The sequence below is a fragment of the Canis lupus genome, chromosome 8, assembly GCF_011100685.1.
Source record: "Canis lupus familiaris isolate Mischka breed German Shepherd chromosome 8, alternate assembly UU_Cfam_GSD_1.0, whole genome shotgun sequence".
Taxonomy (NCBI): Eukaryota; Metazoa; Chordata; class Mammalia; order Carnivora; family Canidae; genus Canis; species Canis lupus.
In genome coordinates, this window is record NC_049229.1 from 63169697 (window position 1) to 63185387 (window position 15691).

The 15691-nt window shown below is 57.9% G+C and overlaps 1 protein-coding gene across 3 annotated transcripts in view; it reads right to left on the reverse strand.

The window, feature by feature from the left end:
• Window positions 1-4202: 4202 nt before the first annotated feature.
• Window positions 4203-15691, reverse strand: part of PRIMA1 (proline rich membrane anchor 1) — a 60037-nt gene continuing 48548 nt past the window's right edge. For 2 of the 3 annotated variants that reach the window (XM_038545601.1, XM_038545600.1), the window contains exon 5: window positions 4203-7221. In XM_038545601.1, the coding sequence (XP_038401529.1) occupies window positions 7119-7221 (103 nt within the window). In that variant the 3' untranslated portion in view covers window positions 4203-7118. Of the gene's footprint in view, window positions 7222-10074; window positions 10244-15691 lie in introns of all 3 variants that reach the window. The other variant, XR_005363713.1, reaches the window with a different exon arrangement.

Consider the following 15691-nt stretch of genomic DNA (forward strand, 5'->3'; position numbering starts at 1 on the left):
GAAGCAGTGGTGGCCGATGAAGCCATGGGTGGAGGTGAGGAAGATGGTGTGTCGCAGGGTGGTGGAGGGGGAGCTAGGAGTCATGCTAGGCTGCGACGAGACACCTGTTTGCAGGAAGTGAGCCGCCGGAGACCCCCAAGTGTGGAGATGAGTAGGGAAGTTGAGGCTGGACATACACACTTGGAGTCAGATATACATGAGGGGATTTGCAGCCCTGGGCCTGGGTGAGCAGCCCTGGGCCGGGACAGTGTGGGAGACAGAGGAGGGAGATTGCTGGAGGCGGAGTCCAGGCACCATGGGTGCCGAGGCCTGGCAGAGGGGAGCCAAACCAGCCGTGGTGCCCAGCTGGCTTCTCTCACCACCCACGCTGATTGCAGCAGGGCCATTTGTCATCACCCGGCTGTGAACACAAATGTGGGCTCTGAAAACCTCTGTATGTATTCCCATAATCTGAACAGGCTTGTCACACTCTTTTGTTGAAGTTTGGCACAAAAGGTGAAATAGAAAATTAAGTTCCCGTAAAGAACATGAGAGCCCTGGAGAATATGTTCTGTTTCAAAGGTTAAGGGCAAACCTCCAGGCAAAAGTCAGCGGCATTTAAGCTAGCCTCACCTAGAATTTCATAGAACAAGCGCCCCATACACCAGCTCTTCCTCAGCCCTGCTCTTGGAAGACAGCTTCGGAAGCGCCTCACTGCTGGCTCTGTGCGGTTGGCTATGTTGTCACCACCCTGAGGACCCCTCCGTGTTCCTGGGCAGGGATTGCCCTTCCTCGGGCTGGGCTCCCTGCTGGGCTGCACTCCCATGTGAGCAGAGTATCTGTCAGCCTGCAAGGCCACCATCAGAAAGCCTCTCTCTTAGGAGCAGGGCCTTGCCTTTCTAGGAATCCCTGTTCAGAAAGTCGTGATCCCTGTGTGCCAGAGAGTCTGGAAAGGAGGACACTTGTTTTTAAATTAAGAGGTGTAGGGTGGAGATGCAAGGAGCAGCGTAGGGAAGTTCCCAGTTGCTTCTAGCTTTAATGGTAGAGACAGCAAGTCACCTCGGAACAGATCTTGGCTCTAGGAGGAATTCCTGAGCGTCCTTAGCCGTGAGTTAGGTAGATGCTCCATGCCTTGGGGAAAGGATGTCTGTCTTGGCAAAGAAAGGATGATGCTTTCACTCAAGAAGTTCTTGCAAGAAGAGAAATGAAGCCTGGGCCGCATTCCTTTTAGGGTTCACCATTGGAAGAAGCTCTCTGTTGGCCTGAGTTGGCCCATGGCTGAGGTTAATCGACAGGAAAGGACCCCTGAGGACACTTGCTGGAAGAAATAGGAGTGTGGCATGGGGGCAGCAGCACGGTCCTGAAGCCGGGGACTTGTGGCGAGGGAATGACTCTGAGTGACCAACCATTGTAGCTACAGAGAAGCCATTCCAGGAAGACTCTTTGGAGGCCAGATAGAAGGATGATCTGGCGATGCTGGGGTCATTCCAGTCCCTTCCATGTGCACATTCTAGGGAGGGAGCTGGCCAGGGCTTATCATGCCCATTTTATAGCAGTGAAAACCAAGGCTCTCAGAAGGGAAGGCACTTAGCAGATGTCAGATCCATGAATCTTTGCCTCCAGCTTCCAGGGATGGGAGAAGGGTGAGTGTCCCATTTGCTTCTCATGTGCGGGTTAAATAATTGGATGTAAATCAAGATGGAAAGGACCATTTCAAATCTGAGGGCCTGTCTGGTTTGGAAAAGCCTAGAACTTATAGCCACAAGGAACTGGATCTGAATATCACCTCTGCCCCATACTGCTTTTTTGACCCTTAGTAAGTCGCTTAATCCTTTTGAACCTCAGTTTACTTACCTGTAAAATGGGGACAATCTAGGTGCCTCCTAGGCTTTCAGAGTGAGTGGAAAGAGGTAATGTATAGAGGCTCTGGGGAACTGGCCCCGGGTGTTCTCCAACTCCACACTGGTGTCACTGTCCGTGTGCCCATCTTGAGTCCAATCACTACCACCAAACTGGCTTCTGTAGGGCAGGGTCCTATCTTGTTTCTCTGAATCCCCAAGACACCACAGGGTCAACGCCTAGGGTATGAGTGGACTCAGGCTCTCAAGGGGCTGGTGGGTTCAGATGCCAGAGGAGAAAGCAAGTGGAAGCCTCCCTAGAAGAGGGTAGAAGTCAGGGCAACACGTGCAGGGCTGTAGTCACCCCGAGAAGGCGAAGTCTCCCTGGCTCTGCGCATGTGTGGCTTACGCCCCATGTGTTCAAGGAAGATGCAGCCTCTGAGAGACAGCAGATAAGATGAGGCCACACAGGACTAGGATGGAGGAGTCACAGCAGTGCCTGGAGCCGGGGCTGGGGGGCACTGTTGGAGCCAGGGATGGAGAGCCTGCAGTCAAGTGGTGTCAAGGAATTTGGTACTTTCCTCAGAGCTGGGCAGGGGATGGTGGGGCGGGGAGTGAGTGGTCCAGCGGGGTGAGTCACCAGCTAGGTGGGCCGGTGAGTCTGCCCAAAGCCGAGGCCCCCACTTGGAAGTGCAGCTGCTTACCCTTCCTCAAGGGACCACCTTCTGGGCCCCACATAGCGCTGGTGGGGTGCAGGGTGCGGGGGCAGGAAGGAGGAGGAGCCTTTCCCTCTTGCCCTGGGGCCAGGGGCCTTGACTGCAGCACAGAGACACCAGCCCAGCCCACCGCATCTCAGGCCTCCGCCTTGGCAACAGCAGGCCGGGCGGGGGGGGACCCAGAGGCAGGTATGAGGCTGGTGGGTGGCTGGACCGGATATGGTTGACCCGAGCTGAGCTGGGAAGTGGCCCCTAGCAGGGGCCAACAGCTCCCAGGGCCCCTCCGGCCCTTCCCCAGGCTGGTTCTGCTCTGTTCCGGGGTACCCGCGGGGGTCCGAGCCTCCCGGTCACACTCTGGCCTCCTGCCCTGGGCGCCTCAGGGCTCGGCGGTGGCTGCAGTCAGGCGAGAGTGCACAGGAGTGGGGTCGGGGCCCGAGGCATCCCTCCGGATCCTCACCGGCCTCCCAGGGAGGACCCACGTAGGTGGCCAGTGGGCAGAGGAGCTCTCTGGGGCCTGATGGCATTGCAGCCTTTTAGTAATGACAACAGTGGCCTTAAGAGCAGTGATGGCTGCCACCCACTGTATGCAGGGACGTGTCAAGTTTGGGCACGTGGCCACTTACGGAATCTCGGGTTGGCAGTGGGCACTACTGGCTCTCGGAGAGAAGCTCCATGGCTCCCCCACTGCCTGGGCCTGCCCCAGAGGCCTGCCCGGAGCGGCTGCCCCCAGGGCTAGGGGCCGGGGTGGGGACCCCTACAGGGCCCTCCTAGCTGCTGCCCCCCGGGGAACCCAGGCGAGGGCGGCAGCACCCAGCACCACCCAACCAAGGGGAATGGTCTGGGCAGGGGCCGCCTCAGTCACATCCTTTGCCTGCTGCCAAAGATCCCTGTCTGGGCTCAGCCGCCAACCCCACTGCCTTCCTGACGGCGTGCCCGTAGGAGTGCCCTTGCCCGTCACACTCCACCTCTGACCCGGCTCCTCACCCCTCCACCGGGAACGCTGATGCTGCAGAGGCCCTGCTTTCTTCACTGCTGCTGGCCCATCGGACAGGGACCTCCCAGAAGCGCTGGGAAGGAGTCCGCCCTCACAGGCTGCTCACCCTCCACTCCATCCAGGGGGCCGGGGACCCCGGGGCCAGCCTGCGCCCTTCGGGCTCCCTCTGCTTACGGCTGCTCTGGGGAGGGGTGCTGCGGACCGACTCTGGGGGAGAGGGGCTGGAGTCTGGCCAGAGGGAGGACACAGCGGAGGCCACAGGCCTGACCTATCTCCCCTCCAGCCTGGCCCGATTCCTAGCAAATCAGGGAAACTGGCCTGTCCTGTTTGCCTGGCGCTTCTCTGGTTTTAGCCCTGGAAGAGCCACGTTTTAGGTAAACCTCCCAGTCCTGGCAAACTGGGACAGTTGGTCACCCTCTTCTCAATGGAGTCAAGGATCAAGATAGCTGGGTCGGGGGAGAGGGGCAGGATTGGGTACCTTAGAGTCCCCATAGACGCCGGCCTTGCGGTAGTAGGAGAAAACTGAACGGAAATAAGGCAGGCGAGTCACCTAGCCCGGCCCTGGGTTTGTAGCAGGGCCTCAGGGCAGGAGCACCCCCCACACTCAGCACCCTCCCTCCTTCCCACGCCCCCCACCGCCCAGGACCAGCCCCCACCCCAGAAGACAACCAACCATCATCTTTATAAGTACATTTTTATTGAAAATAAAAAAGGCATGGTACTTCCGTCCTTGTAAGTAGCGTCCATGGCCCCCCAGTGCTGGCGGTCCTGCTCCGGCCACAGCAGCGGCTCGCTGGTGGACAAGACGCACAGACTTGACATCCGCCCCTGGAGTCGGGACTCCTAGAGACAAGAGGCCTCTTCCTGCGTGCACCTGGCGCACCGTCGGGAAGGCAGGCCTCAGGGTATTCACATTCATGCATTAGACAGCGCACGCGACCCGGGTGTCGAGGTCGGCCTTTGTACGGAGCCAGAGAGTACGGGAACTTTGTATAGATATAGATATCTCTTTAAATATATATATATATATATAACTATATATAATATATAGGTCTATATTTTTTACAGCTATTAGTCTTCCAAAACTTGCTTTAGAAGCTTCTAAGGAACACCTAAAAACTCTGGGAGATCCTATATGCCATTCTAAGCTGGGCTCAACTAGGAGACAGTTAAAAAATATCTATTTGAGAAAACGCAGAGAAGAAATGTGCATTTCGTTCTCAGCTTCAAAGTCTGGGCAAGTCTGAGGATTGGTCTGTGTCGAGGGACTGCAGATACATTCCTTAAATGAAAGTTCTGAGCTCAAATGCCAGGCTGTGGGGTTTTTTTTTTAGGGACACTTTTTGTCACTGAAGCCAAAAATCCGGTGAAGTTCTCTTGCAGCACGTGGGAGAGTTTCCAAATGGCCAGTTCTAGGATTGGTGGGTTGAATTCTCATGTGGGTATTTTTTCTTTTTTTAAACTGGGTTCTTCTCTTGGTTTCACTAACTGAGCAAGAGGCTTTACACACCCAATTTGGGGGAACTTACGCACAAATGTTTGCTTTTCCCAGAGCCTTGGCTGTGGCCCCAGGGAAGGGGATGCTGGCCCCAGAGCGTGGTGGGTGGTCGTCAAGGTTCCTCATGGGGAGCCTTGCCAGGGCCTGAAGGATTTGGCCAATTGTAAAACCTCCTAGGTTGAAGCCTGGGTCAGGGAAGGTGGGGCCAGTGGGATTGTGCAAAGCTGGCCTGTGCCCTGCTTCCCTGGATGTCTCTCCAGGCTGGCTGCCCACTGCTCCATGACCCCTTAGACCAGGTTCTCCCTTTTCCCCCTCACTTCTGAGCCTGGGGTGGCCTGTGCACAGGGCGGGGGTCCTGCTTGGGTATCTGTTCAGGAAACGGCTGGGGACTCAGCGTGAGGGAAGGCGCCTTGCTGCAGACCTGCACCCTCTAGCCTCTTGTCACTGGCTCTGCATCCCTCTGGGAAGTGGAAGGCATGGACGGAGAGGACCACAGAGCACTCACCGGCTTGGGGCAATGGCCAAGGTCACGGTGGCACAGTGTCACGCTAAGGTAGGCAAGGAAAGCAAAATCCAAACTCAAACCCCAAACAGGTCCTCGCACAGAAGGAGAACTGGAAAGAAAGACCCTTTCTGCGAGGGTGTGGGCCTGGGCCTATCCTCAGCCTCCTCCTGCTGACCTTGGGGAGAGGACCTGGGTTGGAGTCACAGCAACTCACCTTCTCCCCTCTGCTCTCTGAAACACAACGGAACACAGGCAACTCCAGGGGCCCAAGGGCTCCAGGACAATGGATTTCCAAGGTCTGGGCTCACATGGGGACTCGTGTGCTGTCAGGCTTACCTGTATGGGCAAGTCTCACCATGGCCCAAATGCCCTCCTGGGAACTACACTGGTGGCCTGGGCGGCAGGCAGGGTCCACCTAGCTAAGTCCCCACGCGGGGAGGGTAGAGCCGTTAAATGTGTCTGGTTCCTTCTGAGCAACTGGATGGGACGTGAGGGAACCCTCGGGTGGGGAATGTCCTCCCAATCCACCGGGGGAGGCCAAGCCACAGGCCACAGTCTCCACGGGGCTAGTGACATGCCCACGGGGCCAGGGGCCACCTGGGATTCCCAGGCCTGGAGAGGCCTCACCTTCCATCCTCCTTCCTTCCCTTTGTCCACCAAGCCTTCTGGAGGTTTCGGCACTTTCAGAACACAGGACCTCGGGAAGAGACATTCGAGAGAACACCAGTGCCTGGTGGGTGAGGGGAGGCCGAGGGAACTCGAGAGGGGGGCTGAGTACCCGGCCAGGGCCTCAGGGGGTCGTAGGGGTGACCCAGTGCCAGGCCGGGTCAGCCTAGCCCAGAGTGCCCACGGTGGGCTTGGCACAAGGGTGGCCTCCGCCGGGGGAAGGCAGGGCCTGGCTCACACCGAGGCATCAGCTCCGATGAGGATCAGGTGTGGGAATGAGTCTGAGGACAGGCAGAGGGGCCTCTGTCCTTCCTGGCGCCTCGGCCTGGTGTTCGGGGAGTTGTTTGGCCCCTGGAAGGTCAGACACTAGGTCTGGGTGTAAGAGCCCCTCTGCGTGCTCAGTCAGGAGGGGGCTTTGCAGGCTGGGCTCACAGCCCTCCGTGGCAGGGGGTCAGGAGTCAAGAGCCAGGGGTCGGGGTGTGGTGGGAACGGGTGGGAGACAGTCACAGAGGGGGTGACAGACAGATGGGTGGGAAGCACCTTTGGAAGGGGACATCTCATGGCTGTGCCGACGGCTTCCGTGGGGATACAAGGTGAATGGAGAAGCGGACGGGCTTGCTGGGGAGGAGGAGAGGTTTTCCAGCTGGGGAGGGATCCCCGGATCACCTTTCTCTTGGCTAAAGTGGGAGGCCTCCCCAGCCCAGCAGACAGATTCCCTGGCTTCGTCAGAGCGCGGCTGGGAGATGGTAAATCAAATACAAGCCAGGAAAGAGACGGGCAACCTGGGGCAAGGCTGGGGAGAGGATGGTGTCTTCTTCAGAAGTCCCAGACAAGCCCGGTCTCAGCTCCTGTCACCTGCTCTCCCGTGTTCACTAAAGCCACCAATGTGCCCCTCTGACCAGCAGGTCCAGAGTCTGCAGACTCACACCACGGCGCTGTTCACGTCGGCCCCTTTGTTGCTCGGCGAGGAGGTCATGGGATACTCAGCAACACTGGTGCCGTTCTCTTCTTTTCTCAGTGGTTTCCTGGGAGGGGAGGCAGGGACATCCATTAATGACCAGTGACTGGGGTGGGGGTATCGTGTCCTTCCAGTGAGCCCACCGGGTTCTGTTCCAGGTTAGCATCCTTGGGCTGCTGGCCCTCTTTGGGGCCAATAGGACACTGGAGGTGGTCTCAATGAGGGTGACCACGTAAAGTGTCATACACACCAGGGCACGGTTGAGGGCGAAACAGGGGAGCTTTTAATAATGAAGCAGGGACAACAGGCATGGATTGGGACTATTCTGGACAAATGAGAATGGAGAACGTATGGTCAGCCTAGTAGGACATGTAGTCAGGCTTTGCTCTCTTTGATTATGAGCAAGCAGATGTGAGGATGAATATTTGGGGGTGAAAAGAGGAGAGGTGCCAGAGATTGGATTTTGCAGCCCCCTCTGTGTGATCAGAGGTAAGTGGAAAACGTGATGAAGAAGATGGCGGAGGAGGTGATGCTGGTGGCAGTGATGGGGTTTGAGGTGGTGGGAATAGTAATGTGGGTGGAGGTGGTGACGGTGGTGGCTATGGTGACGACAGTGGTGACAATAGTGGTGGCTGTGGTTGTGTTGATGGTGGTGGTTATGGTAATGGTGCAGCTGATGCTGGCATTAGTCACGGTGGTGGTGGTGTTGGGTTGACGGTGGCAGAGGTGGTGGTAGTAAAGTTTCAAACTAAAGGAGTGCACCCTAGTGGTTTTCGAACACTTGATGTTGGGCCACTTGAAGCTCATTCCAGACTTGAGAGTCTGGTGCCTATGGGATAGAGTCTTAGGTGAATTAGTTTAGGGGAGGCAGGGTCTGCAGGGTGGTTGTTAGCAGTTTCACGGGTGGGATTCTCAGGCCCATTCGGAGGCGACACCCTGAGATCATAGCTATTAACTCTTCCCGTTTTTCTTGCAGCAGAATTAGCTCACGAAACAGAGAGAAACTGTGTGCTCTCAGTTTCTCTGAGACCGAGTGAGCAAAGTGTGCTCACTCGGGGTGTCAGGCTCAGCCATGGTGGCTTCTAGAAATGTGAGATGCAAACCAGCACTTCCTCCTGCGGTGCATCACGCTTTGTGCAAAGCACTCTCTGTTACAGATTTTCTTGTCCCCTCTCCCAATGGTCCCCTGGAGAAGCTAGGCCTGCGGTTAAGGGATTCATCTCATGGAGAAACTGAGGCTTAGGGAGAGCGGTGACTTGCCCAAGGTCCCTGAGCTGGTTGGTGTCTGGGCCTGGACTGCTACCTGCTCCTACCATATCCTTGCCCAGACAGCTTTTCATGAAGTCAGCATCCCCCAGCAAGGGTTGTCCCCTGGCTCGGGGTCTGGATCCTATCACCTCCCACCACCCTCCTCCTGGAGAGTTCCAAAAGTTTTGCTTTAACCCAGCACATCCCCCAAACCCTATTTATGGAGATACTCACAGACACTTCCCAGAGGCCCCGGGTTGGTAGGGGTCAGACAGTTGCCTTGTTTGTTATGGGCTCGTGGAAACCAGCCTTTGTCCCTGGGTCTCCTTCCTCGCTCCCCTCTGCCCACCTACCTCTTCCCAGGGGCTTCGAGCAGTTCTGACTTTGCTGGGTGGGTTTCATCTCCGACTCTGAGTTTGCAAGGTCTGGGAAATTGGGGAGGGGGTGCGTTTTCTTATAGGGAGAGCCCACGCTGATGGGCTCCAGCCAGAATCCTACATTTGTCATCAATATTCGAGGGGGAGGGTGGGCATCAGAAATAGGAGTCCAGGAACCACGAATGGGAATAACCTCGGAGCCCAAACCCACACGGCTTTCTCCCTAATAAATGTTCAGTCTTGGGCCAGGTCTGAAAGATCAACTGGAGCAGGCAGGTCTGGGTCAGGGGAGATAACGCTGAAGAGCCTTCCAGAAGGGATACTGGAGAGATGAAGAAAGGGGCCTGGAACCCCATGGAAATGGGCAAAGCATGGAGGGCACAGAGTTTCCACCTCTTTAGGGTGAGGGGAGGATATCAGCGGGATTTCTTCTGCGGGAGAAGAGGTGACATTTCCACGGCCAGCCTGCTGGCTAGGAGAGCCTTCTGTAGTCCCCGGGGCCTTGGAGGGAAACGCTGGCACAGAGGGCCTGGCAGGAAGCAAGCCTGGCTGGAGGGACACTGAGGACAAGGCAAGGGGACAGCCCCAGGGCCTTGTCAATGGTCCTAGCCAGCTTCCCAGGCAGGACAGGACGGGGGTGGGGTGGGGCAGGGGCTCCACCCAGCAGAGTGGCACCTGTGGCTGGCACAGCCTCCCCCCCCCCCCACCGCCGGGAGCATTCCTAGAGCCTGGGCACGGCAAGGGGAGAGGGGGACGCTATCTCGAAGGTTCTCCTGAGAAATGGACTTGGTCTGCTTGCCTCCTCCACCAGAGCTGAGGCCCCGACCACTCTACTCTCTGGGCTGCTGCCCCAGCCCACTCCCCAAGCCCTCCTGGGATTCACGGAGGCCCAGTGGAATCTGGGGTTTTATCTACAGCGGGAGATGGCTCCACCTGGCCCCTCCCTGCGCTGTCCTTCCACTAGCAGGGCACTTCAGGGGGACGCTGCCCAAGGGCTGCGAGGTCACGGCTCAGTAAACCCAGGCCCCACCACGTCGAGCTGTGTGATCTTGGGCAAGCCACTTAACCCGTCTATGCCTCAGTCTCCTGACCGGTCAAATGGGTACCATAAGGGTGTCCGTCCCATAGGCTTGTTGAGAGGAGGAGGGACGTTAATGCAGGTCGGCACTCAGACGAGCACCTGGCATAGAGGAAGTGCTCCGGAAGTGTCTGTTAGCTCCGGTACTGCTGCCGGAGGGGTGGCAGCAAGGCGCGGGCCCGGGCACGCTCCACTGCCGTCTGCACAGACGTCCTACCTACTGTGTACCCGTGGGGCTCCGGAAATGCCAGAGAGGCTCGCTGGGACCCAGCGTGGCTCCGCGGCGCTCTGAGCCAGCCTGGGCCATCCCGCTAAAGCAAAGAAAGGCATCTGCACCCTGGTGCAGGAAGGGATGGCCACAGACGACTCCCTACAAGGCCTGGTTCCTAAAACCAAGAGAAAGGGAAGTGAGCTTTTCCTTGGCCGCGTCTGGGGTTCCTGCCTGCAGGTGGTGGCTTCTCCACCTGGGACCCCTGTGCCCTGGCCAAGGGCTGGTCAGCAGTGGACCCTCCGCGTTCTTTGCACGGAGCCCTGGGCCTGCAGCTCCGGGGGCGCGTGCACCAGCCACAGCCTCTGCAGGAGCGGCCTTTGCCGGCGTGGCAGGCCTGGGTGGGGGCAGGCCCCAGGCACCCCTCTTGGGTCCCACTGACAATGATCTGACCAGTCCCCCCCTTATCCTGTTGCTCTGCTGTGGGAGCTGGAGGTAGGGACAGCTCTGAGGAGCTTGAGAAGGGAGGGCTGCTGGCTCGCTTCTTGCCTCCTGTGCCCCACGGAAGGGTCTGTTTTCAGCAAAGTTCAGAGGCCTCGGACTCCCCCTTCCAAAAGCATTCATCCTCCCCTCCACCCGCACCCCAGAACACACACTCATGCAAATACACCCCACTCACACAGACACACACACACACACACACACACACACGAGTGCCCATACACTCTCGCCCATAGCCACCCCCTCACACACACACACACACACACACATCCACCCACAATGAGCTGCCTTTGTGGCCTGCAGAGGTCTCCAAACCTGGGTCAGAAGCCAGGAAAAGCCCGTGTGAGCCACCAAGGGTGTCGCTGACCGTGAGAAGCAGCAGACTCCTTTCTAACCCGGCGCCACTTCCTCCCTCACCTGGGGGAAGGTGAGCCAGGGATGCAGCTGACGAGCATCCTCGCGCTCCAGCTGAGCCCACTGTTGGACCACCTCCCTAGGGTGTCCTTGTTCAGGCATCTCTGGCTGAGCAAGCCGAAGGCTGGCGTCCGTGAGTCTCATGGGCTTCTGCTCGCCCCTGGGACCCAGCCAGCAGGGCCAGGCGTTTGGATCTCATTCCGAGTGCAGCGGGGAGCCATCGGAGGCCTCCTTAAATCAGGGATTCCTGTCTAAGCCCTGGCCCTGCCCCACATCCTCCACCTAGCCTGTCTACAGAGATGAGTTCAGTGAGGGATGGAGCTTCCTGGTGACAAAAGGGCCCCCCCAAAAGCAGGACCCGTCTGGGTCTCCCAGCCATTGGGACTGAGCATGCCCACAATGGGCCTGTCTGTCTGTCAATGACTGGCCTGCGGTGCCAAGTGGCTCCACTGCTCGAGGCATGCCAGGCAGACAAAGCCGCTCACCCCTGCCTGCCTCCTACCACCAGGATGGCATTCCATCTCCCACTACAGCAGGTGGGTGCCTTGTCGGGGGCAGGGCAGGGGGGATAAATGCGCCCAAATAAGCATCTCAGCCCAAGGCAGATGGGGACACACAGAGCCCTTGCCCCTTCTGGGCCCAATCTCTTCTCAGAGGGAGGACTGTGGCGGGGGATAATCAAGAGATACTGTGGCTTGTGGGACTCAAAAGAAGCCTGTGTGTTGACCCCCCACTGAGGAAAAGCAAGCCCTGGACTGCCTGGGCCCCGGGGAAAAGGGCACCGGTGCTGAAATTGGAAGACTGAGGCTTGATCCTACAGCAAAGCACAAGAATCCAGCCGAGGTCCCGAAGGAAGGAAGATGGTCCCGGAGCAGCCACGGCCATGTGTCGGTGCTCGGGGCCCGGCCAAAGGCAGTCCCTCCTCGGAGCACCCCAGCTTTGACCTGGCTCCCGGTACAGTTAGACGCGGTGCTTTCCACTTGCAGCGGGGAGGTTGGATTTGGCGCCTGGGGGCGCGGTGTTGTTACAGGAACGGAGGGGGACAGCAGGGAAAAGTGACAGATGGGAGCGGCTGCGTCTCAAGTGTCTGCATCGGGCCCCACCTGGCCCAGGAGGTTTTGGTGCAGAGACAGCTCCAGTCTCAAGACCCCAGGGATCCCAGGCGCACTCAAGGTGACTGTCTCGCTCCTGGAAGCTCAGCGAGAGGCGGCTGGGCGCGGGGCTCCACTCCCGTCCTCAGCCCCCGGGCCCCAGCGGTCTCGTCCTCCTCCCGCCCAGCTCTGATCCCGACTGTGCAGGTCGGCGGGAGGCCGGGGGCGAGGGCTGGGCTGGTGGCCTGCGCGCTGGGCAGGAGGAGGCGGCAGCAGATGGCGGGGCCCGAGGGTGTCACCCGGGCGGGAGGGAGGCCGGGTCACTCGGGGCGCAGGTGGGGGGCCGCTGAGTCACTGAGCACGCACGCAGTCCAGCTTGAGCCCAGCAAGAAGGCGGAGGAGCCTAGGGCTCGGAGGGAGGGCAGAGGGTGGAGGACGCCCCAACTGGGACAGGCCAGGCATCGAGAACCGGGCACATGCCACCCGAAAAGCAGATTTTACTTCACTCACCCGGAGGGAGAGAAAACACCGAGTTTACCAAAAATCTCAGTAGAGTTTGCTAATTTATTTTTTTGTTTTTATTTTTTTTTTAATTTTTATTTATTTATTTATTTATTTGAGTTTGCTAATTTAAAAGGTAGGATCTGGGGGCGCCTGGGTGGCTCAGTCAGCTAAGCACCCAATTCCTGATTTCGGCTCAAGTCATGATCTCAGGGTCGTGGGATCGAGACCCGTGTCGGGCTCTGGGCTCAGCTCAGAGTCTGCTTGAGAGTCTCCCTCTCTCTCTCTCTCTGGCCCTCTGCCCCTCCCCTCTCTGCGCAGGTATGTGCTGTCACTTTTTAATCAAATAAATAGATGAATAAATAAATAAAAAGTAGAATCTGGCAAGTCTGTGTAAACAAGCCTCCATTCAAGCCACAGAAAGTCATGGACTAGTGACTACGTGCTGGACACAGTCAGGGAGAGGGACGAGGAAGGCGAGATGGCCACCCCCCCTTCGCATGTTTGTGCAAGTGTGCACGCAGTCCCTGACACACACGCGGGGGCACATGCACCTGTAGACACCAACATCAACCTGCCTAGAGCAGAAAGCAGAGACGGGAATCAGGCAAAGTGACAGCTCCAGGGCTTGGGCTGGGGAGAAGGATCCAAACCAGCCCAGGAAGCCCGTCAGAGGAGGCGGCGCTTGGCCTGGGGCTTGAGTGAGGAGCAGGAAGGGCTCAGCTGGCAGTGCTCAGCCGGAGGCAGCTCCCTGCGAGCTCCAGAGCACCCAGGAGGGCTGGGGACCTCTGTGACCTGAGCCGCTCTCCTCCCCAGCCAGGACTCGGTTTCCTCCCACGACCTTGGAGGCTCATTTTGGCTCCGACCCCACAGGAAACTCATTTCCACCCCTCGGTGGCCTTCCATGGCCCCAGGCCACCCGGTCTTCTCTACCTGCCACACTCTGTAAGAACCGACCCTTCCTGGCCACCGCCCCTCGCCCAAAGCTCCAAAGAGAAAGTCCATTCTGAAAAGAACATTAACTTCCCTGGCTGACTGCTGTGGAGTCTGTGATTCAAGAGAGATCTTGAAAAAAATCCCCACCACAGCATCAGGCTGGAGAGAGAAACGGAAGAGGGGAGAGGGAGGGCGGGAGGGCCGAGTGTGCAAGTTCCCTGGGGACGGGGACAGAGCCACCTGCCGCTTCCAGAGGCACTGCTGACTCCAGGGGAGCACGTCCATCACCTACGAGGGGGCTCCGCAGCAGACAGGACGCGGTCCCGCTAAGGTGGACGCGAGTCAGCGCCCCCCCCCCCCCGGGGACACCTGTAGGCAGGGGTGGGGACGGGGCGGCGCTCTGTCCGATCTTGGCACGTCAACAGGTAATGTGCGAAATGGAAAGAGAATTCTCATAAGGGCACAGTCCTCGCTTAGAGCGTGGAGGGAGGACGGGGACAGCTGACACCCGAAGTGGTTGTCTCTCAAGGGTGTGACTGGGGGGGCGGGGGGCCTTTCAGGGGGCTTCTGCTTTTCTCACTAGGCTTGTGGCACGTTTCAAGCTATGTGCATGCATTACCTCAATAACCATTAAAAAAGGCAGTGGTGGGTGCACAAAACCCTAAGCTTTCTCTCTGATCATAAAGCTGCATCAGGAAGGCCGAGCACTCCTGAGCCTTGGGGTGGGAGGAGCACCCCGACCCCTTCTCCTTCTCCCTTCCAGCACCCTGGTCCTCCCCCTCCTTCACAGCACTCACACTTTTTAAAAGCATTTATTTATTTATTTGTGTAACAGCTTGCTTTCTTCTTTCTTTCTTTCTTTCTTTCTTTCTTTCTTTCTTTCTTTCTTTTTTCAAAAAGATTTTATTTATTTATTCATGAGAGACACAGAGAGAGAGAGGCAGAGACACAGGCAGAGGGAGAACCAGGCTCCACGCAGGGAGCCCGACGTGGGACTCGATCCCGGGTCTCCAGGATCACGCCCTGGACTGAAGGCAGTGCTAAAGCGCTGGGCCACCTGGGCTGCCCCCTTTTTTTTCTTTAAAAGATTTTTTTTTTTTTTTTTTGAGAAGAGAGTGAGAGAGACATGAGCTGGGTGGGGGTGGGGGGTAAGAAGGGGGAGAAGGAGAAGCAGACTCCCCGCTCAGCATGGGGCTTGATCCCAGGACCCTGAGATCACACCCTGAGCCAAAGGCAGATGCTCAACCACTGAGCCACCCCGGTGTTCCAAGCACCTCATTTATTAACTTGCTTGTGTGTGTGTGTGTGTGTGTGTGTGTGTGTGTGTATTTAATCCACATCCCCCCTCGTGAGGGGGCAGAAGCTCACCTCGTGTATCTCTACATCCCTGCCGTCTAGTCTCATCCCCAGCACACAGTAGGTGCTCAGTATCTGTAGAGCAAGCTGGGGAGCCCCAGGGCACACACGCGCACATACACACATGTGCACCTGAGCCCACCCCCAGGGAGCAGCACGCTTGCTCACTGTCTGCAGTTAATGGTGTGCGGGACCGGCCACACTGGTGGCCACACCGTTCTGTAGCCTCTTCCGTCTGTCAGCCAATACCCTTAAATCAGAATGAGGCGGCCGTCAAATGGCTTAATTGGCAAATCGATGGCAGAAGGTGAAGGCCTGGGCTGCGGACAGCTGGAGGAGGAAAGGTGTGCTTCGTGGGCCGGGGGTGTGGGGGCGACTCGAGGCAGGGGCCCCCAAGGGGATGGGGATGCGTCCTCTCTCTGCAGCACAGGTGTTCTCCGCACCAACGGTGTGGCTGTCAGAGAAGCTGAAGACACCACCCTGGGACGGTACCCCCGTAAGAGTCCAGGGGCCTGGGAACTTCCTTCCCCTGGCCGGCTAGGGGTCTGAGGCCTGGCCCTCCTACCTGGGCGCTGGGCACCTTGCACCCTGGAGCTTTATCTCGGTGACTGTCACGGATCATTGTTGTTTGAGGTCCCCATCCCATCCTGGACCAACGGCTTCTTTCATTGTGTCTGCTTACAACTTATTTCTGCTTGATAGTCCCTTCGGCTACTCCCCTTCAGAGGGTGGAACACCCTCTCCTCCCCCCATGAGGTGGGTACCCCGTGGGCAGAGACGGTGCCCAAAGCACCCAGGATAGGAGCCCCTGTGCCAAGCACGGCCCC